This window comes from Gymnoscopelus microlampas, assembly GCF_963454915.1.
Source record: "Gymnoscopelus microlampas genome assembly, chromosome: 5".
Lineage (NCBI taxonomy): Eukaryota > Metazoa > Chordata > Actinopteri > Myctophiformes > Myctophidae > Gymnoscopelus > Gymnoscopelus microlampas.
In genome coordinates this window covers 58,736,851-58,760,040 of record NC_139942.1, presented here as the reverse complement: position 1 = coordinate 58,760,040, position 23,190 = coordinate 58,736,851, and the positions used below count along the sequence as shown (strand labels likewise).

General features: G+C 43.2%; 1 protein-coding gene across 1 annotated transcript; it reads right to left on the bottom strand.

Moving 5' to 3' along the window:
• Window positions 1-1,581: 1,581 nt before the first annotated feature.
• Window positions 1,582-21,832, bottom strand: LOC311045232 (hyaluronan-binding protein 2-like; the record flags this gene model as incomplete). Its single annotated transcript, XM_084057032.1, has 8 exons — window positions 1,582-1,743; window positions 3,243-3,302; window positions 5,337-5,485; window positions 12,461-12,592; window positions 14,937-15,103; window positions 18,970-19,165; window positions 21,343-21,600; window positions 21,802-21,832. The coding sequence occupies 8 exons, from the start codon at window positions 21,830-21,832 to the stop codon at window positions 1,582-1,584; spliced, it is 1,155 nt and encodes a 384-aa protein (XP_083913158.1).
• Between the last annotated feature and the right edge of the window lie 1,358 nt (window positions 21,833-23,190).

Genomic DNA, 23,190 nt, shown 5'->3' with positions numbered 1-23,190 from the left:
AACAACTTCAGAATAGAACTCTACGTTTCCAAGATAAATGGTTTCAAGACTTCCCTTGGCTTCATTACAGCTGCAACTTGAATGGTGTCCTGTGTTTCCTCTGTGCTATAGCGTTCCAAGGTGAGAAGAATAACCCCATGGCAAAACATGTAGATAAAGCGTTTGTTTCTGCTGGATTCAGAAATTGGAAGAAAGCAGTGGAGAAGTTTAAAGATCATGCTACAAGCAGGGGTCATCAGCTTGCAATAGATATGCGTCGTCAAGAAGCAAATCCTATCAGTTCTCAGCTCTCTAGTGCTTTGGCAACATCACAGGAGAAGGCAAGATCATGCTTGATGAAGATTGTGACCTCTCTGCAGTAGGCTACTTGGCGAGACAAGGTCTTGCTCTCAGAGGGACTGAGGCAGATGAAGGGAATTATTTTCAGTTACTAAGGTTGAGATCAGCTGATGTCCCTGAGTTGTTAGAGTGGCTTAATTCAAGGGATTACACAAGCCCCCCTATCCAAAATGAGATTTTGAGCATAATGGCAAACTCCATTGTTAGAGAAATAGCCACTGAAATCCAAAATCAACCACAGTTACAATACAGCATTATCATAGATGGAACACAGGACATCACAGGGACTGAACAGGAATCATTCTGTCTTCGCTACGTTGACTGAAGATCTGGTTCCTCATGAAGAATGTGTTGGTTTATATGAAGTGTCAGACACAACTGGAGAAAACATAGCCAACATAGCCAAAGACGTGCTGCTCCGTTTGAATTTGTCTCTTGATGGACTTAGGGGACAGACATACGACGGAGCAGCAAATATGTCTGGAAATATTCTGGTGCACAGGCCCATATTGCAAAAGCACAACCACTGGCACTGTATATATACTGTGGCCCTCACTGTCTGAATATCATCACACAGGCAGCTTGTGAAGCTTCTCCCGTAGTCCGTGATGCGCTGCAGTGGGTACATGAACTGGGGCGTCTGTTTGGACTTTCAGGCAAGTTCAAGACTATCTTCCAGTCCATCGCTACATCTGACACTGGGTCCTTCACCACACTGAAACCACTGTGTCCACCGGGCTTCAACTCGTGGCACGGAAAGTGCAACGAAGGCAAATGGTCTACTGGAAATGGAGTGCCTCTCCAAATCCCTGCAAACAAGAGGAGGCACACGTGCAGGCATGCAGGCTGGTATAGACAGAGTGATGAAGACTATGCAGCAGAAAAGAAACGAGGGCACATTCCAACAGTTATTTGAGCGTGCAGAAGAGCTGGTCACCTCATTTGATATCTGTCCGATCGAGATGCCTCGTATTCGCAAGCCACCAAAGAGCTTGACTGGTGAAGCTGCAGCACATGGCCCAACATCATCTCTGGAATACTTCAGAGGGGAGTTTTTCAAGGTTCTTGACACTGTAGATGTACAATTCAAACAGAGATTTCAGCAAAAGAGCCTTGAAATATTTGAGAAGTTGAAGAGAATGTGCTGGTAAGTGGTAAAAGTAGTGATGTTGTAGTACAGTATCCAGAGAAAGACAGAAGGTTGCTGGATGTGCAGTTGGGCATGTTTAAGGCAGACAATACCTACACATCAAGCACAGAAGCTGCACAGATCCTGAGAGGCATGGAGCCTAGATTCAGGGATCTTTTTAAGCAGGTGGACACCCTTGTGAGGCTGCTGTTGGTCGTCCCAATGTCTAGTGCTGAAGCTGAGAGGAGCTTCAGTGCACTGAGAAGGCTGAAGACCTGGCTCAGAAATTCCATGAAACAGAAACGCCTGAACAGTGTGTCAGTTTGTCATATCCACCAGGAGAGGATGGATGCATTGGACATACAAAAGATTTGCAAGGAATTCACCTTGGTTAATGATAGAAGACGTCACGTGTTTGGAGCCTGGAGGGTTTAAGTAGAAGCTGGCGACTCCGCATGTCCCGAACGTGGGCCGGTACAAATATATCCCCCCCAACTGGGAATGGCTTCCTACGGCAATGCTTCAGTTCAAACTTTCAGCGGTTTATGTTTACCCCACTTCACCAGAGATCTTCAACAGGGGGTCCAGAGTTACTACGGGGGGGGGGGGGGGGGGTATATAAATTCTATATATTTTTGGACGACTTCAGCATTTAATTTGTCGGCAATACTTTGCCACACTTTCTCCCTGGATCTATTTATTGCGGTCATGTTTCCTTTCTTGCTTATTATACATTTTACTTCCTTGTATGATTCCATGAGCTGCTGCAGTGCTGCTGTTCATTCACAGAGAAGAATGCCGCTCTGGTTTTGGGCTCCATGATTGATCTCGCTCAAGGATTCTGCTATCGACTTTCACGGTCAGAAACTCGGTCTCCAAACTCAAATTTATATCGACACTTGCTAAGAGACTTTCTCATGGAATAAACCTTTTTCTATCATAATTTGGCTTAATTCATTTATGTTTGTCTACAGACAGTTGCTGTTTTTATTAGAGATTCTCAGAGCTATCAAAATATAGTCTGTTTTATCACATCTACTAAACAGAAACCAATCAATCAGAATCAATGAATGGGACTAGCCGTTTTAGAATCAACATTTATTCATAGTTACTCTAAACAAAATTATCAAAATGTTTCATTGTGCTTTAAAGAAGTATTACAATTACTCAATCAAGTCAATGTTATATATCTTCTTTCTAATGGAACTTTACAGCAGGTCAACACCGATAAATCATTCACCCATTAATTACCCCACGAGCAAGCACCGTTAATATCAACATAATATAGTAACATTGTATTGTGCATTATCATCAACTTAATATCTCTATAACATTGTATTATGCATTACTATCAACTTAATATCTGTAGTAACATTGTATACATACTATTATCAACTTAATATAAATGGTGTATTGTGCATTTATATAGCGCTTTTATCCAAAGCGCTTCACATAGATTGTTCATTACATTCACACATTCAGTATTATGCATTATTATCAATTTAACATCTCTAGTAACATTGACAGCATACTCAGTTACTTGCTAATTGTAACATCATTTATTGTGTCATTTCTGCATGAAGGTGAACTTTAACCTGTCTTACAACATGCTTGCTTATCACTCAATGGAGGTATGGTCCTCATCATAAGAGTAATCATAAGATGTATCAATATGATCATTAGACATTTTCTCATTAATCCAGTCCACATATCTGTAGACGTTGGCGTAGACACCAGGCCTGTTGCTCACATCACATCGAGGACCCCAGCTCACCAAACCAGTGACGTAGTGAATCCCACCCTGTTCACACATCAGAGGACCACCTGAATCACCCTGTTAAGACAACCAGTTTAATACAGAGTCATTATAAAGACTTTAATACAACCAGTATGATGTTTAACACAGTCATTATAAAGACTTTAATACAACCAGTGATGTTTAATACGGAGTCATTACAAAGACTTTAATTCAACCATTATAGATACATAGAATACTGTATTGGCAGTTTATTGATGTAACTACAATGGACATTATTAAAGGAGAATTTTGGACTAAATTTTTATTACCTTTTCTATGATGTTATGATATCTTAGGATGAATGGTACAGTAGAAAAAAATCATAACTCCACCCCTGGTCCGCCACAGCGGAAAAAAACCCTAAGTCTCGCTAGATGAGATTGAAATCTCGAGATTTCAATCTCGTCTAGCGAGACTTAGGTTTTTCATTATTATTATTATTATTATTTTTGGACAGTGTTCTGTCACTATGAACGTCGATCTCTCACACACACAAAAAAAAAAAGCTATTAAAATATGTGATATCCGCGCATGTTTTAAGCTATGGCGGACCATGGGTGGAGTTATGAAAATGTTCTACTGTACCATTCATCCTAAGATATCATAACATCATAGAAAAGGTAATACAAATTTAGTCCAAAATTCTCCTTTAAAGCTTCATGCCAACACTCACTGAATGGCTTCCTCTTGGCCTATAAGATGCACACACTGGGATACACAGCATGGATTGATATCTAAAAATCATTCATCAATCAAGTATCGCCCTGTATCCTAACCCTGTATCCTAACCTTGTATCCTAACCCTGTATCCTAACCTTGTATCCTAACCCTGTATCCTAACCTTGTATCCTAACCCTGTATCCTAACCTTGTATCCTAACCCTGTATCCTAACCTTGTATCCTAACCCTGTATCCTAACCCTGTATCCTAACCCTGTATCCTAACCCTGTATCCGTTCAGTTTCCAAAATAATAGAACAATTCACATCAGGAACGATATCTCCGTTCAAGAACTCATCTCTTCCCTGCTCCCTTTGCCAGGCTGTGGCTTAGAGTGGAGGAGAAGGTCTCTCTTATAAAATGTATATGGTTCACAGTATTGTAAATAATACTGCTCCCAAATATGTATGCAACTACTTTTCCAGGGTCAGTGATGTTCATAACTATTCCACCAGAGGTAGCTCCACTAATTGTGTGCCATCCATGCAAGTTTAAATCTTGTATGGGAAATGACAAGTTTTGTATTCTGCAGCAGTTATGTTGAATGGTTTTCCTGCAGACATCAAGTGGTTAGCTTTAAGTCCTCTCTAAAAAGGCTGCAGAATGGCAGTTTGTCCAGATCATAATTGTATTTATCTTATGAGAATCAATGGAAATAAGACCTAGGGCTTTTTTGTGTTATCTTTTTGACTACGACTGTGCAATGTTGTGTTGTTGTACATTTGCTTTGGTCAATAAGTGGGTAGGTGAGTAGGTAGGTAGGTAGGTAGATAAATAAATAAATGTAATTATTTACATCATTTGATTATTCAGCATATAGAGTTGTGAAGTGTGTAGATCTAAAAGCCCAGACAGGTTCTGTAGTTTCTGATTCTGTAAGTCTGGTCTGATTTCTCCATCACTCTGCTCTCATCTGAGCTCCTCTACTCTGGTCTGATTTCTCCATCACTCTGCTCTCATCTGAGCTCCTCTACTCTGGTCTGATGTCTCTGCTCATAGACATATAAAGCCTGCTCTGTATCTCAGGCGCCATATTGGAGGGGGGGGGGGGGAGCTTCCGCGTGCGTAACAGAAGGGAACGTTCGGTAGGCCAATCAGTGGCAGGTGGGGGCGGGACAACTAGATTCTGACAAGTCCCGGAAAAGACGTGCTGTGATTGGCCAGTAGCCAACACGCTGTGATTGGTCACTTTGAGTGGCAGCGTGGCCCCTGTAAAATGGCAGAAGTGATAAAGTAGTTTAGAATGTAATGCAATTAACACACACACACACACACACACACACACACACACACACACACACACACACACACACACACACACACACACACACACACACACACACACACTCACTTGGCAGGCGTCAACTCCTCCCTTCATGTGTCCTGCACAGATCATGCCGTCATCCAGTCGGTCTCCATAGACAAGTGGATCCATGCAGCGTTGATTAGAGATCAACGGAGCCTTGCCTCCCAACAGTCTGTTTGAACGTTTTTTATTACCTGAGTTTCAAGAACACAGAGAGGCAAAAGAGAGAAACACTTGACACATGTTGCAAAATGTTACTTACAAACATGTCAACCTATGTTTCCAATGATAAAGGAATAGATTGATTACAGAATATAGGGGAATAGATGAGACAGGAACCTTTATGAGGAGGAAATAGTTTTATCTCAGACATGATTCACTGTCACACAGAAGATGTGTTGGTGAGAGAGATACAGTAGAGTGCTGTTCAGTACAGCTGTTCAGTACAGATGTTCATTACAGCTGTTCAGTACAGCTGTTCAGTACAGCTGTTCAGTACAGATGTTCAGTACAGCTGTTCAGTACAGATGTTCAGTACAGATGTTCAGACTGAACAGCTGTTCTGAACAGCTGTACTGAACAGCTGTTCAGTACAGCTGTTCAGTACAGATGTTCAGTACAGCTGTTCAGTACAGATGTTCAGTACAGCTGTTCAGTACAGATGTTCAGTACAGATGTTCAGTACAGATGTTCAGTACAGCTGTTCAGTACAGATGTTCAGTACAGATGTTCATTACAGATGTTCATTACAGCTGTTCAGTACAGATGTTCAGTACAGATGTTCATTACAGATGTTCATTACAGCTGTTCAGTACAGATGTTCAGTACAGATGTTCATTACAGCTGTTCAGTACAGCTGTTCAGTACAGATGTTCAGACTGAACAGCTGTACTGAACAGCTGTTCAGTACAGCTGTTCAGTACAGCTGTTCATTACAGCTGTTCAGTACAGCTGTTCATTGCAGCTGTTCAGTACAGCTGTTCAGTACAGCTGTTCAGTACAGATGTTCAGTACAGCTGTTCAGTACAGATGTTCAGTACAGCTGTTCATTGCAGCTGTTCATTGCAGCTGTTCAGTACAGATGTTCAGTACAGCTGTTCATTGCAGCTGTTCAGTACAGATGTTCAGTACAGCTGTTCAGTACAGATGTTCAGTACAGCTGTTCATTACAGATGTTCAGTACAGCTGTTCAGTACAGATGTTCAGTACAGCTGTTCAGTACAGCTGTTCAGTACAGATGTTCAGTACAGATGTTCAGTACAGCTGTTCAGTACAGATGTTCAGTACAGCTGTTCAGTACAGATGTTCAGTACAGCTGTTCAGTACAGCTGTTCAGTACAGATGTTCAGTACAGATGTTCAGTACAGCTGTTCAGTACAGCTGTTCAGTACAGATGTTCAGTACAGATGTTCAGTACAGCTGTTCAGTACAGCTGTTCAGTACAGATGTTCAGTACAGATGTTCAGTACAGCTGTTCAGTACAGCTGTTCAGTACAGATGTTCAGTACAGATGTTCAGTACAGCCAGACAGATTGCAAGGATTCATCAGTGATGTCACTGTCATATAATATAATTAGTCAGACTCAACCTTTCTCCTCCGTGTATAAAAGTCTGGTGACGTGAGGTTTGAGACTCAGCGTTGCCTGAACATATTTGTACATACAAATACATATTTGTACAATCCATATACTCGCTGCCGGGCCAAAACAAACTATCTCCGTTCTTCAACAGTTTTTATTTTCTTTAATAAATCAGTGCTTTTGAACCCTTTAAGTCTGTGTGTGTTTTACACATTTTGAACAAAGCTCTTCTGACTAAACCTCTTAACTCCATTGGATCAAACTGTTGGTCCAACCAGTGTTGATTTCGTTAACGAAAACGAAACGAAACGAAATATGTTCGTCAACGCACATTTTTCAAAGGACGAAGACGAGACGAGACGAGACCACCACCCACATGAATAAACAATAACTAGGACTAAATCATTATGAAATTTCGTTGACTAATAAAGACGAGACGGAAATGTAGTTCACTAAATAAAAACTAGACTAAAATCTATGGTCATTTTAGTTGACGAACAAATGCTTTGTACGGGGCTCGGGAGAAAGAGAAGAGGTGATATTTTCGCTACATCGATGTGGAGAACAAAACAATGGTTGATTTTATCCGAAGGCAAGCAATGTGGTCACAAGATAGCTGGGAAAAACACCACAACTTGAAGAGACACAAGCGTTCACCACAAAGAAATCGAGGGTTTGGTGGTGGTTGTTTACAACCTAACATTAAACGTGGTGTTGCGTGTCGGCTTAATGTTCCAACAAAAACACTAATCCGACCCTAAAGTGCCCAAACTAATGCTGACGAAATTACGTTAGCTTCTTAGCATGTAGCAATAAACTTACACCTGGTGTTTGCGCTTTCACCATTTACAGCCCGTACATCTACACAAACGTTCAGATTTCAAATATAAAGTGCTTACCCTATGGCCAGGGATGTTACAACTCTGTTCGGGTAACCCATAAGTACCCATATTTTCCATATAGTTCAATAAAAAACATTTTAATCCGATCGGTGGCCATTTTCTCCGTATTTTCTCCATGCTTTCAACTACGCGACCCTATCGGTTGGGAGGTGTAATTGCACTCTGATACACTATAACTCTATGAGAAAATGGCCGCTAAAATGCTTTTTATTGAACAATACGGAAGATACGGGTACTTATACCCACCCGAAGTAAATTGTAACATCCTTGGCCACGGAATAAGCACTTTATATTTGAAATCCGAACGTTTATGTAGATGTAGGGGCTGTAAATGGAGAAAGTGCAAAAAAGAGGGTGAAGTTTCGTCATGACTGTCATGATATGAACGTCATGTAATATGTAGTTTGCTGCTATAAATCTAGTAGCAGCAAGCGAACCATAGTAACTTGTAAACAACCCAGTGTGCAGATTGTGCACAAAACATGTGGGCAGCTATACATGGATGCAAACAAGTCATCTTTAGGTAACACACTAACCGTTTCCAAAAATAACATTAGGACAAAAACAATTATTTTTTATTTTATTTTTTTTAGCTGACCTTGTATTGGAACTGTACTATCATGTGCTTTGTTTCTGCAAACTTCTAAATACAGTATTCAATCAATCTATCAATTAATCAATCATACTACTACTAGTGAATGATTTGTGAGTAGTTTATATTTACCCTGGTATCTGTCAGTGGTCTGCGTTTACATGGACAGGTTTATTCCACTTCAATTCGGAATGAATGCTCATTCAGAATAGAATTGCTCATGTAAACGCATCGGTATGGCCATACCGGTCTGATCCGAATGAAATTTCATTCGGGTTTGAAGGGCTGGTATATACCGATAGAATCGGGCTACATTGCCCATGTAAACGCACTGGTATCAGACTGGTATACATTTGTTCTTTTGCGCATGTGTCATTGGCTAGCGGGGCGCTTCTGGGTGGGGGGGGGAGAGGCGCAAGCCATGTGGAGTCTGGCGCTCCAAGCCCAAGTCGCAGACGCGCGTAGTTCTCCGCCGACCGGCTCCTCCTCCGGGTCAGCAGCAAATATAACAGGAGCTGATTTTGCTGCATTAAACTCATCAATAGCAGACCAATGGCCGTAGCCAGGATGCGGTGTGCTTCCATTATCAAACCTTCTCTCTACCTTCTCTCTCTTAACTTGTTTTATTGTCTCTCTTCTCTTCTTCCTCATTTACCTATATAGCTGGCAGCTTTGATTGAGTGTGAGCTGTGGCTTGTTATTATTTCTCTCTGGCAGCCGTGACTTTGGCCTTGGCTACACGTACATGGATCTTTTACTAAACGGATATTTTAGTCCTCCGTTTTTAAAAAGAATCCCTGGCCACATGACAAAGATAAACAAAAATCCCTGTCCACACGTACACGCAGAAACGCATCGATCAGCTGCATGTTTCAATTTTATATCAGATTTTATATTTACATTGATTTTATAATTATATATATGAGGGGCCAAATACAAATACATTTGTAATCACATGTTAAGGCCCAATACTGCAATAGCTGCATTATTTTAATAGCATACGTGAACAGCATACGTGAACATAAACGAAAACAACATTATTAGGGCTCAGCTGCAGCGCAAACAGTAGCCATGGTTCACATGACGCTGTCGAGTCTCTTGTTTATAGTGGTGTTCGTTTTTTTTTTACATTGCCAACTCTCACATGTACATAAACGTTCAGATTTCAAATATAAAGTGCTTACCCCTGAGCCATGGATGTTACAAGGCAATCCGGACCGTGATAAGTACCCGTATCTCCCGTATTGTTCAATAAAAAGCATTTTAATCCCATCGCCAGCCATTTTCTTTTTCTGTTCTTTTATTTTGGTAATGTATCAGAGTGCAATACACCTTCCAACCATTGGTGTCGCATGGTTGAAAGCATCTGAGAAAATTTGGAGAAAATGGCCGACGATCGGATTAAAATGCTTTTTATTGAACAATACGGGAGATACGGGTACTTATCGCGGCCCGGATCGCCTTATAACGTCCGTGGCTCAGGGGTAAGCACTTTATATTTGAAATCTGAACGTTTATGTACATGTGAGAGTTGGCAATGTAAAAACATCGAACACCACTATAAAGCAGGGACTCTCGGCACCGGGGCGATTGTGTTTTAGGACGACAGACCCCACATTCAATCTGTGTGCGCGCCGTGTGTTCTACTTGGCGCAGAGAAAGAGGGTTTTCGTCACACAGTGAATGAGCTACTTTTCCCACCACTGTCTTATTATTAAGTATGACATTATTTAGCCATAAATGAGCGTGCCTTGTTTCATAGACTGTAAGTGTTGCTCTCTCTCTCTCTTCATTTATTATTATAATGACCATGAGCGGTCCGGTTTATGTATTATTGTACTATTTATTATTATAATGACCATGTGCGAATGCGCGATGACGTCATCGTTTCTCAAAATCTCCGGATTACATGTCCACACAGATCCACTGAAACGCATGTTTTGGAAAACCTTCACTTATTTATCCGTTTACAAAAATATCCGTTTACAAAAATATCCGTTTTAGCGGCCAAAAACACCGTTTGCGTGTGGCTGAAAGGCCCAAACGCACACAAAAATGTGCGTTTAGAAAAAGATCCATGTACGTGTAGCCAAAATTGTTATTATTCATTACCAAGGCTGCCAGAGGTAAATAATACATATGTTTACCTGTCAAACACCCCCGCCCCCTCCCCCCGTCCCCAACCTGGCCCGAAGCACTCTGCGCATGACCAGAGTTCTATTCCGAATGAATGCTTTGCTCATGTAAACGATTGAGGAACAGGAATACTTTTATTCAGGTGCCATGTAAACAGTTGGGTATACATTTCTATTCGGAATGAGTTCATTCTGAATGAATAAATATTGTGCATGTAAACGCACCCATGAATAAATATTGTGCATGTAAACGCACCCAATGAGAACCACTGACTGGTAAACTTGACCTGAGTTGGCTCTGTCTGTACTGAGTTGGACTGCTTTTTCCTTCTACTCCAAATCCCTTTGCCAGAAATAACCGATCAACAAGCTCTACAAGCTTTTTGGCTTATGTTTTCCCCTTAGAATAGATGCTGGGGTTCAACTTCAAATATAATATATATTATATTTGTACGATACATATACTTGGAGTTCCCAGTCGCTTCTCGCGGTGGTTGGGAACCTGTTCCGGCTCAGTCCTCCTCACCTTCACATTCACGGCTCCTCCCCTCTCTCTGACTACTCACTGGCTCAACTCAGCGCACCTGCTCTCCCTCACCAATCTCCACACCTGCCTTCCATTCTACAATCAACTGCTGCCACTATAAAAGCCCAGTCTGCACTTCACTCCTCGCCAGAGCTTCACCAGTCTACCCGTACGGTAAAGTACAGGCCAGCCTACAGTAGTTTATTTACTCTAGTTGTAGTGCTCTCCAGTTTAGATTTACACAGCTACTTTAACAGCCTGTTTAACTCCATGCAGTTGCAGTGCCAGCTTTCTGTTGCCTTTTGCCCTGTGATTATTTCCACTGATCCTGTGTCTCCTCTCCTCTCCAGTACCCCGGATTCCAACGCTGAGTTGTGCCGACCTGCGGAGCCACCTATCCACACCAACTCCACTTTCCACCTGAAAATACTCTTTTCAATAAATACGCCCACGGGCTTCACCCTACCTACGTTTCCTCCTTGCTGTGCGCTTGGGTCACACACACTAGCCCTAACAGAACCTTGGGTCACACACACTAGCCCTAACAGAACCTTGGGTCACACACACTAGCCCTAACAGAACCTCCGGGTTAGATCATTTGACAACTTTGACGTATTGCCATCGCTAGCCGACACTTTGTTTAAGCAGAGCTTGCGGATCTCCTAAAAACCCACTAAGTATTCACTTATTGGGGCCTGTAGAGTTTTTCTTTTAAAGCCGTCTCCTGCTGATATTCTCTCTCTACTGCTTACGTAAACAATAATCACGTGACAGTGTGCGCAACGCACATGTCATGTGACATGGTTTTGCTGACGAACGGTCAATATTTCATAAAAATGAGCATCGTGGCACAGTTATGCACAGAGCAAGTTCTTCCAGGGAACTCAGTGCAGAACCATTGGACCGCCTCAGCTCCACGTTCACATCCACTCATCCATATCCTTCATAAGTTTATCCATTCATGAGTTGTCCTGGCAGAACCGTATTAAACCGTAAAACCGAGACACAGGCCCAACCTTATTTTGAGACTGATCTGACTTGTTTTAAAACTCTAGTGAGATTTAAAACTCCCTGGGTTTCCAAATTCACTGTAGCTGTAACTGTCTATGGTATGAGGTTCAGATCAGTGTAATGTGTAGATAGATACATACCAGTGATTCAGATCAGTGTAATGTGTAGATAGATACATACCAGTGATTCAGATCAGTGTAATGTGTAGATAGATACATACCAGTGATTCAGATCAGTGTAATGTGTAGATAGATACAAACCAGTGATTCAGATCAGTGTAATGTGTAGATAGATACATACCAGTGATTCAGATCAGTGTGTAATGTGTAGATAGATACATACCAGTGATTCAGATCAGTGTTAATGTGTAGATAGATACATACCAGTGAATCAGATCAGTGTAATGTGTAGATAGATACATACCAGTGAGACCCCATCCAGAGACCACACACTCCTTGCCATCAGGGAAGAGCTGGTTTGGCAGACAGGCAGTTTTAACATGGCGGGTTTCCACGGCACAGAGAGGACTGTAGGTGACATTCAGCTGAAGTAAAGCTGACACACAGAATGGTTCATTAGCATATCTGACAACAATTTACAATTTAAGCATTTAGCAGACACTCTTAATCCAGAGTGATTTACAGTAAGCAAGATAAACACAAGGTAATACATCAAATACATAGAGACAGTGTAGTGCCTCAATAATCTAGGATCATAGATAAACCAATGATCAGATTCAGATTCACTTTATTGTCACTTAGACTGGTTAGGTACATACAAGTGAAAAACGCACGCTAGGAAGCTCCAATACAATAAAAACATGATAAAACAACCTAAAACACTAAAAACAGGGCAAGAATATCAATCAATGAAAGTGCATAGTGTAAAAGAGGGTTATTGCACACTCACTTTTCACTGTTATAACAGTCTGATGGCTTGTGTGGGAAAAAAAGTTCCTCAACCTGCTAATGTACGCTGTTATAGGGGGATCTTGTATCCCTACACTCTTTTGGTCTTTAGAGGAGAGAAGAGTCTTCTATGGGGGGCTTAAATGATCCTCAGGGATTTGTTGAGGCAGCTCTGGGTGTAGAAGTTCTCCAGACTAGACAGCTCTGGGTGTAGAGGTCCTCCAGACTAGACAGCTCTGGGTGTAGAGGTTCTCCAGACTAGACAGCTCTGGGTGTAGAGGTCCTCCAGACTAGACAGCTCTGGGTGTAGAGGTCCTCCAGACTATACAGCTCTGGGTGTAGAGGTCCTCCAGACTAGACAGCTCTGGGTGTAGAGGTCCTCCAGACTATACAGCTCTGGGTGTAGAAGTCTTCCAGACTAGACAGCTCTGGGTGTAGAGGTCCTCCAGACTAGACAGCTCTGGGTGTAGAGGTCCTCCAGACTATACAGCTCTGGGTGTAGAAGTCCTCCAGACTAGACAGCTCTGGGTGTAGAGGTCCTCCAGACTAGACAGCTCTGGGTGTAGAGGTTCTCCAGACTAGACAGCTCTGGGTGTAGAGGTCCTCCAGACTAGACAGCACTGGGTGTAGAGGTCCTCCAGACTAGACAGCTCTGGGTGTAGAGGTCCTCCAGACTTTTTGACAGTCCCAAGTCAGGTCCTTCTCAATATTCATCCCCAGGTATTTGAACTGCTAGAACTATCACCATGCTGAGACTGTGGAGGAAGTACGGCCAGCCACTCTCACCCTATGGGGGCAGTCCATCAGGAAGTCCAGGATCCAGTCATACAGTGATGTATTCAGCCCAGGTCCCGGAGCTTGCCATCGAGCCTGGAGGGCACTATAGTGCTAAATGTGAAGCTGTAGTCCACAAACATGATCCTCAGGTGGGAGAGGGCCATGTGGAGGACATGGGCGATGGCATCTTGCAGGGGGTCAAGGGTGGGGGGGAAGCATGGGGCATACGAGTCCTTTAAACATGCTCTCAAAGCCCTTGCTGACTATGGGAATGAGGACTATGGGGCGCCAGTTAAAATGTTCTGACTCTGTGAACTAGTTCAGATGTTCTGACTCTGTGAACTAGTTCAGATGTCTTGACTCTGTGAACTAATTCAGATGTTCTGACTCTGTGAAGTAGTTCAGTGTTCTGAATCTGTGAACTACTTCAGTGTTCTGAATCTGTGAACTAGTTCAGATGTTCTGAATCTGTGAACTAGTTCAGATGTCCTGACTCTAGTTCAGATGGCTTGACACTGTGAACTAGTTCAGATGTTCTGACTGTGAAAAGTTTTTCCTTGACATCTAGGAAGTGCACTGACAAAGTTTTACACAGATCGGTGCAGTTATAGGTAACAACACAAATCGGCCTGTTATAGCGCCACCATGAGGCTGATTCGATTTCATTTCTTCCTTGGCCTAGTGGGAATATACGTGCAATTTTGTACGGAAATTGCGCGCTAAGTTCATGATTTGAGGCATTTTGTTCAAAACAGAGCACTCCAGCAAACTTTTGAAGCTATTCTTAGCCAATCAAGATGGAATATGAAAAATCTGAAAGACTCTTTTCGATTAATGACTATAGAGATACTGTGTCTCAATTTGCATAACGTTCAGAAAAAATCTGTAGGAGTTCTGTCAAAAAATGTGTTTCGCAAAAAGCGGCCTTCTGGTGGCGCTATAATAAAATATAATAAAATTTGGGGCAGAGGTTCTGAATTGGTATCCAGGGTGTGTGTGTGCACATTTTTGCTGCGATCAAGCAGCAAGACGGACGGACGGGCGGACAGACAGACAGACAGACAGACAGACAGGCATTCTGCAATTGTTTACCTCACTGCCTGAGCCATTGTTGAACAACATTGTTTAATTTCCCCATAGTTATCAAAACATTCAGAATGCTAACTGGCTTGACAGTAAATCATGTTGTTTCATATGTAAATTCATGGCCTTACCAATGTCACTATGAGAAGCAGAGAGACCACCATCAGAGAACCTTGATTGCCTGTAATCCTGGTGAACGATGGCTCTCACCACAGGGATGACCTGGTCAGAGTCTTCATTTCTCGTAATGTAAACTCCCCCCAAGACCACCTGCATGTCCTTGGACCTGTTGTGGCTGCTGAACAAACATTATGTTAAATAAAAGTCAATCTTCTTTCAAATCAGATAATATCTAGAAAGCAGAGGTTACGTTAGGTCGGTTAGGACTGTGTCACCCAAGGATGATATTCTTGAACTGAGGGTTGAAAGGAGTGCGGTAGAAGTTAAATCACGTGAGGGAGAAGCGAGAACAGAGGAAAAACAATTATCGTGACCATTCGTTGCTCGTAATCAGTGTTAAGCAAATTTTTATTTAGTTTAGTCATAGTCTTTTGAATAAAATTAGTTTTAATTTAGTTTTAGTCATATTTTAGTCATCTGAAAAGTTTTAGTTTTAGTCTAGTTTTCTACAGCTGATTTTGACGACGCATGTATTTTGGCAGGCCTTGATGACGTTGTGTGGGAACGAATGGCTGATTTTACACTTGGTTGCATTCTGAAAATAGCCGATCTACAAGCTCACAACGCGTCACAGCGCAAGGAGTGCATCACCCCAACTCAAGCAAACATAAAATGACTTGTCTTTTAGTTTTACTGGATCTCTTCTCCACTGGTCCATTTTAGTCTATTTTTTTTTGTTGACGAAATTGTCAATATATTTAGTCTTAGTTTTAGTCATCTAACTTTTTTATTTAGTTTTCGTCAGTGAAAAAGGTAGTTGAACGAACATTTTTCGTCGTAGTTTTAGTCAATGAAATTAACACTGGTCGTAATCTAGGATCAGATCAGGATTGGACCAGAGCTGATGAGTTGGGGACTATGACTATGAACACAAAGTGAACGCAAACATTCCAGCCTCTTTTGTCTAATGGAATCGTGGTTGGATTGTGACTGTACTACATGTCAGTCTCAGCTGAGGACTTCTCATTGATTAGGGCAGGCAGACAGACAGACAGACAGACAGACAGACAGACAGACAGACAGACAGACAGACAGACAGACAGAGCAGTCTACATGAACAAAGACTGGTCTTCAGGATATGGAGTAATAAATGGATATGGACTACAGTGTAACTCATCCTGTGAGTAAAACTTCCTGTGAGTTCTTGTGCGTTGTCATGGTGATGGTTTATTGTTCACCCAGTGGTAGTATTGAAGGCTCTGTGTGTGCCTTCAACACCGTCCTGCTTGTGGAGAAGCTTGAAGTGATGCAGGAGGACCATGACATGCTGGCATGGATCACAGACTATACTGCAGGCCTGGTGGTGGGATGTGTTAGATGGACAAATGGGTAAAGGACCTGCTCTGGCCTCCAGGGAGTGTGTGTAATAAACAAATACAGTAAAGTAAGTAAGTCATTTTGTATCATCGTTTGCAGCTCAATGACAACCTACTGTTCCGTCCAGATCCCACTGGTTGATAAAGAATCCAGAAGCAGGAGTTTTTCTGTCATTGCACATTACCATGTGTGTTATTCAACTTCTGGAGGAACTCTGTAAACTGCCTGACTCATCTAGCCAGCCTGAGTATATTTTCTTGTATTACCAGGTTACTTTAAGTAGCTGTACTTTGCTCAAAAGTATCAGTGCTGTATGGTTAGTTTTGCATCCCCCCGAATCCTTCGCTCTTCTATCCCCTGATACCACCACAAATCTTCTTTTCTCTACTCTGTCCTCTTCTCTGGACCATCTCTGTCCCGTCACCACCGGGCCTGCACGCCAAACTCCACCTGACCCCTGGTTGTCTGACTCAGTGCGAACTGAGAGACGGAGCCTGAGAGTGGCTGAGCGCAAATGGAGAAATGGCAACCTCCCGGAGGACCTTCTTACCTTCCTATCTCTCCTTTCTACTTTTTCCTCCTCTCTATCTGCTGCTAAAGCTGCTTTCTTCTGAACTAAAATTCAGGCTTCTGCTTCCAACCCTAAAACACTTTTTTGAAACTTTCTCTCCTGCAACCACCACCCCCTCCTCCCTCCTCGTCCCTCCTCCCTGACGATTTTGCCAACTTCTTTGACAAGAAGGTGAACAATATTCAATCCATCTCCCCCCGCCCCCCCCCCCCCGCTGGTGCCCTGCGCACTACCCACACCCGTCTGCCTTCCACCCCTCCCTCTCTACCTTCTTCTTACCTCGCCCTCCCTATCCCACTTTTCCCCCCTCTCCCCTAACGAGGTCCTTCTCCTTGTTACCTCTAGTCGCTCCACCTCATGCTCCCTGGACCCGGTCCCATCCATTCTGCTGCAGTCCTCTGCACCTGAACTTCTTCCCTTCCTGGCCCACCTCATCAACACATCTCTGACGTCTGGTTACTTTCCCTCTGCCTTCAAGACTGCCAGAGTCACCCCCCTCCTGAAGAAACCGACACTTGACCCCTCTGAGATCATGAACTACAGACCGGTTTCCCTTCTATCCTTCCTATCTAAAACTCTCGAACGTGCTGTCTTTAAACAACTGTCCTCGTACCTCCACCAGAACAACCTCCTGGACTCCCACCAGTCTGGGTTCAAAGTGGGTCACTCGACCGAGCTTGCCCTCCTGGCAGTGACGGAGTCGCTCCATGCCGCTAGAGCGAACTCTCTCTCTCCTCCGTCCTGATACTCCTGGACCTGTCTGCAGCCTTTGACACGGTGAACCATCAGATCCTCCTCTCCACCCTTGAGGGGATGGGTGTCTCAGGTTCTGCACTCTCCCTGTTTGCATCCTACCTGACGGGTCGCTCCTACCAGGTGATGCTGAGAGGGTCTGTGTCAGAACCACACAGGCTCACTACTGGGGTTCCCCAAGGCTCGGTTCTGGGTCCTCTTCTTTTCTCTCTCTACACTACATCTCTTGGTGCTGTTATCCACTCCCATGACTTTTCCTACCACTGCTATGCCGATGACACCCAGCTGATCCTGTCATTCCCCCCTCTGACACACAAGTGGAGGCACGCATTGCTGCTTGTCTAGCTGACATCTCGGAGTGGATGTCGACGCACCACCTGAACCTCAACCTGGACAAGAACGAGCTGATGTTCCTCCCGGGGAAGGGCTGTCCGCACCGAGACATGGCCATCACCATTGATAATGATGTGGTGACGTCAACTCGGACTGCGAAGAATCTGGGTGTGACCTTGGACGACTAACTGTCGTTCTTGGCAATCATCGCTTCTGTGACACGTTCCTGCAGATTTGTCCTCTACAACATCAGGAAGATTTGCCCCTCCCTCACTGAGAAGGCAGCGCAGGTGCTCATCCAGGCTCTTGTCATCTCCCGCCTGGACTACTGCAACTCCCTCCTTGCTGGTGCCCCGGCGTCTGCCATCAGACCTCTGGAGCTTGTTCAGAAAACTGCGGCTCGTCTGGTGTTCAACCGCCCCAAGTTCTCCCACATAACTATCCTTCTCCGTTCTCTACACTGGCTCCCTGTAGCAGCTTGCATACCGTTTAAAACCCTGGCTCCTTCTTACCTCCGGGCTATGGTCGAAGCTTACACCCCTGCCCGATCACTTCGGTCTGCCACCTCGGGGCGACTGGTTGCTTCGTCGCTCAGTGGTCCTTCTGGCCGATCTACACGGTCACAGCTTTTTTCTGTTCTGTTCCCACAGTTGTGGAATGAACTCCCCACTGATGTCAGGAGAGCAGAGTCACTGCCCATCTTTCGCCACAGGCTCTTCAGGAAACACTACCCTTCCTCTTCGCCTTGCCTACTTGTTGGTGAGTAGTTGTACGAGCTCTTGTTTCATTGTTTTATTGGATCTTGTTTGGTAGCTGATATATTGCACTTTTACCTTAGCGCTAGGTATACTCTTAGTTGCTTGTTATACAAGAGAAAGCACTAAAGACTTCTGGTGATTTGTACTTTCGTTCCCTAACTATGTTGAATACACTTATTGTAAGTGACTTTGGATAAAAGCGTCTGCTAAATGACTTTAATGTAATACAAATAGTAATTCAGTGCAGCTTACATGCAGTGAGCAGCAGTGAGGACCCAACAGGATGCAATGAGGACGCCTCCACATACATGTGTGAATGGTTCTGATGATCCAGTGGTTCTGCGCTGTAGAGACACCTGCCATGGATGATGTCCAGGAAGAGACCCACTGCCTCCGACGATCCTGGTCCTATCACCAGGCTCAGGTCTGCCACACTGAGAGAACAGGTCTGGACAAGATGGAGACATAACATGAGAGCAGGATCTCTCTCTCTCTCTCTGTGTGTGTGTGTGTGTGTGTGTGTGTGTGTGTGTGTGTGTGTGTGTGTGTGTGTGTGTGTGTGTGTGTGTGTGTGTGTGTGTGTGTGTGTGTGTGTGTGTGTGTGTGTGTGTGTGTGTGTGTGTGCGCGCGCCTGTTTGTGTGTGTGTGTGTGTGTGTGTGTGTGTGTGTGTGTGTGTGTGTGTGTGTGTGTGTGTGTGTGTGTGTGTGTGTGTGTGTGTGTGTGTGTGTGTGTGTGCGCGCGCGTGTGCGTGCGCCTGTTTGTGTGTGTGTGTGTGTGTGTGTGTGTGTGTGTGTGTGTGTGTGTGTGTGTGTGTGTGTGTGTGTGTGTGTGTGTGTGTGTGTGTGTAAATAAACCTTTACAGGGATATTTCACTTTCAAACATGTTTGGTGTCATTTTAATGTCTAATCAGGCTTTTGTGAGCACATCAGACAGTGTTTAAGTTGCTTGATTCAGTATTTAGATATTTGATATTCATTTTATGAGACACGACCCCTTCCAATACAAACCCATTGTAACATCAAACTCCATTTTAACCATGATAGATTCATCTAAAACACTGTCCTTGGTTCTGGTGACTGATATTGTCCTTCTAATGTGTGAGGAGACTGCCTTTAGGTTAGGAGATTTGTTTTCATGTATCATTATTTTTAGTTTGAAATGTGTCTCCTCACACATTAGAAGGCCAATACCAGTCACCAGAACCAGAACTGGTAAACACAAACCAATGTTTATTTATTTATTGTCAATAACTCAATCAATCAAAAGGACAGATAGACGGATAGATGTGTCACAAGTAGGTGTTGACTAGTACGTACTCTCGCATCACACGATAGATAGACAGACAGACAGACAGACAGACAAACAAAATAAGAGACAGTATAGAATGTTGAAGTCATTGTTTGTTACCTGAACAGATCACCTCCAGTCTGTCCCTAGAATGACCAGACTGCATTGTTACACACTCCTTCAGTGAAGATTCAGATCCAACACAGGAAGATGTAATAACCCATACAGGTTGACGTGTAGAACCAGTCCAATCTCTTGAAACAGCAGAGCCACAGTGTAACTGTTTACACACTACAGTTGATGACTCCATGTTCCAGTCTGACGTAGAATCAGCCGCTGGTCTCCACTCGTCCTGATGTTTCACCTCCAGTGTACCAGAACATTTACTGGTTCCTCCCACCAACCTGACATCACCAGACTCTGTACAGAGACAATAGAATAAACAGTACAAAGGTAATATGACTTTGATTAAAGGAAAAACCTTTTAGATTACAATGATGTTTAGTTGTTTGTTCATGTTTGTTTACCTGCTGTGTGGACTGTTGGTTTAACCTGGAGAGCTGAAGAGAAAACATATCAAATTAATGAATTTGAGTGTAAACAGTACATGGAACCTGTCTAGCTGTACAGCAGAAAACAAACACGGTTGCCATGGTGATTTGGTGACATAGTAACCTTCACCAACAAGGGACCAGCTCATAAACTGTAAACAACCTCGACTAAGAGCCGTGGCGTCAGCCATTGGTTTCTACAGACACATTTTGAAGCCTCTAGTTCAGTGAGTGAAACCACACCCAGCGAGGGGTGGGTCTTCACTCAGTAGAACCAATCACAAGCCCTGAAAGCATAACCTGCTTTATCATCAACAGAAAGAATGAAGGCAGAAACTCATAAAGAAGACTTGAAACTAGTGACTGAAAACATAAAGTCTTTATGAAAAGCTTTACTAAGGTAATAAAACCAAGTGTAAAGTCAAGTCACTTCAATGGAATGAAATGTATTAAACAGGCCCCTCCCACAAACTTTAGATGGCAATCATAGCCAATCGGAATGGAATATGAAAAATACTAAAGGAAAAACAACGGGATCGGTATGTTTTTAGCTGAATTACTTTATATTCAGCAGCCACATATGAATAATTGACAAAGTAAATGATAAATAAAATAATACACTTCGGGATTGAAATACTGTCCCTGCTTCTTTCCCTAACAAACAAAATAAATAAACAAACAATCAATAATGTGTTCACAAATCCCTCCTAACATAACCTAAACACGCTTCAACAAATAAAAAGAAAGAAGAGAAATAAAAAACCTAAAAAGTTTAGTCCACTTACACTGAACATCTAGATGGTATGGTGATGATCTCTGTGATCCATGTGTGTTTGTCACCTGACAGACATACTGTCCAGAGTCTGCAGGAGACACATGGTCCTTCACCAGCTGAGGACCAGTGGAGATAGATCTGATGTCTCTGTACCAGGTGTAGGTGTCTACTGGTGGGTTGGCATCACTGCTGCAGGTCAGAGTCACTTTGCTGCCCTCAACAACTTCTCCTGGTGGATCCACTGATACTGAGGGTTTTTCTGGAGGGTCTATGGAGGAATAAAGATGTTTACTGTAACCTAAAATAACTGTAGTATTTCCTGAGTGTTTATAAGGGATAGAAGACAGTATTGCTCACTAGGAATGAACAATAAACATTAATGATTTGAATAATGTGGTGTCTAACATTACACCAAGTTTGGTCAACATAATAAAATACTGTTCTGGGTGAAATTTCAAGCCAATCAGACAAAGCGGAGGTAGCTGGTTGTGTGGGTTCATGTCCCATCGGTGTAATTATAATTAACACTGTAGGACTCACTCTCCAGTAAGGCCCCCACTAACTCCACATCCGGGGACCCCCTCCCCAGAGTTTCTTTTATCTCCCACTAAACAGTTCCATGGACTGTTATTATGGACCCCCAGCTACAGATAGAGTGTTATTATGGACCCCCAGCTACAGATAGAGTGTCACTGTTATTATGGACCCCCAGCTACAGATAGAGTGTGACTGTTATTAAGGACCCCCAGCTACAGATAGAGTGTGACTGTTATTATGGACCCCCAGCTACAGATAGAGTGTGACTGTTATTATGGACCCCCAGCTACAGATAGAGTGTGACTGTTATTATGGACCCCCAGCTACAGATAGAGTGTGACTGTTATTAAGGACCCCCAGCTACAGATAGAGTGTGACTGTTATTATGGACCCCCAGCTACAGATAGAGTGTGACTGTTATTAAGGACCCCCAGCTACAGATAGAGTGTGACTGTTATTATGGACCCCCAGCTACAGATAGAGTGTGACTGTTATTATGGACCCCCAGCTACAGATAGAGTGTGACTGTTATTATGGACCCCCAGCTACAGATAGAGTGTGACTGTTATTATGGACCCCCAGCTACAGATAGAGTGTGACTGTTATTATGGACCCCCAGCTACAGATAGAGTGTGACTGTTATTATGGACCCCCAGCTACAGATAGAGTGTGACTGTTATTATGGACCCCCAGCTACAGATAGAGTGTGACTGTTATTATGGACCCCCAGCTACAGATAGAGTGTGACTGTTATTATGGACCCCCAGCTACAGATAGAGTGTGACTGTTATTATGGACCCCCAGCTACAGATAGAGTGTGACTGTTATTATGGACCCCCAGCTACAGATAGAGTGTGACTGTTATTATGGACCCCCAGCTACAGATAGAGTGTGACTGTTATTATGGACCCCCAGCTACAGATAGAGTGTGACTGTTATTATGGACCCCCAGCTACAGATAGAGTGTGACTGTTATTATGGACCCCCAGCTACAGATAGAGTGTGTCATGTACCTGTCAAACTACTTCACAAACGTTAAAGACGTTCACAATCTCATTACCCCCCCCCCCCCCTGTAAGACCGGGAAAGCATCTGTGTCATTTTACATTTTAACCACTTTAACCATTATTTATTATCTTATACTTTGACTATTCAAAAATAGCAGATATACAAGCTCATAGCGCGGCACCAAGTGCCGCGCTATGAGCTTGTAGATCTGCTATTTTTGAATAATCGTGAACATTTTTGCAAATCTTTAAATATATATATTTTTAAAGCAAACATTTTTAACTCATATTTGTTTCTGGGGGGTCCCTGGAAC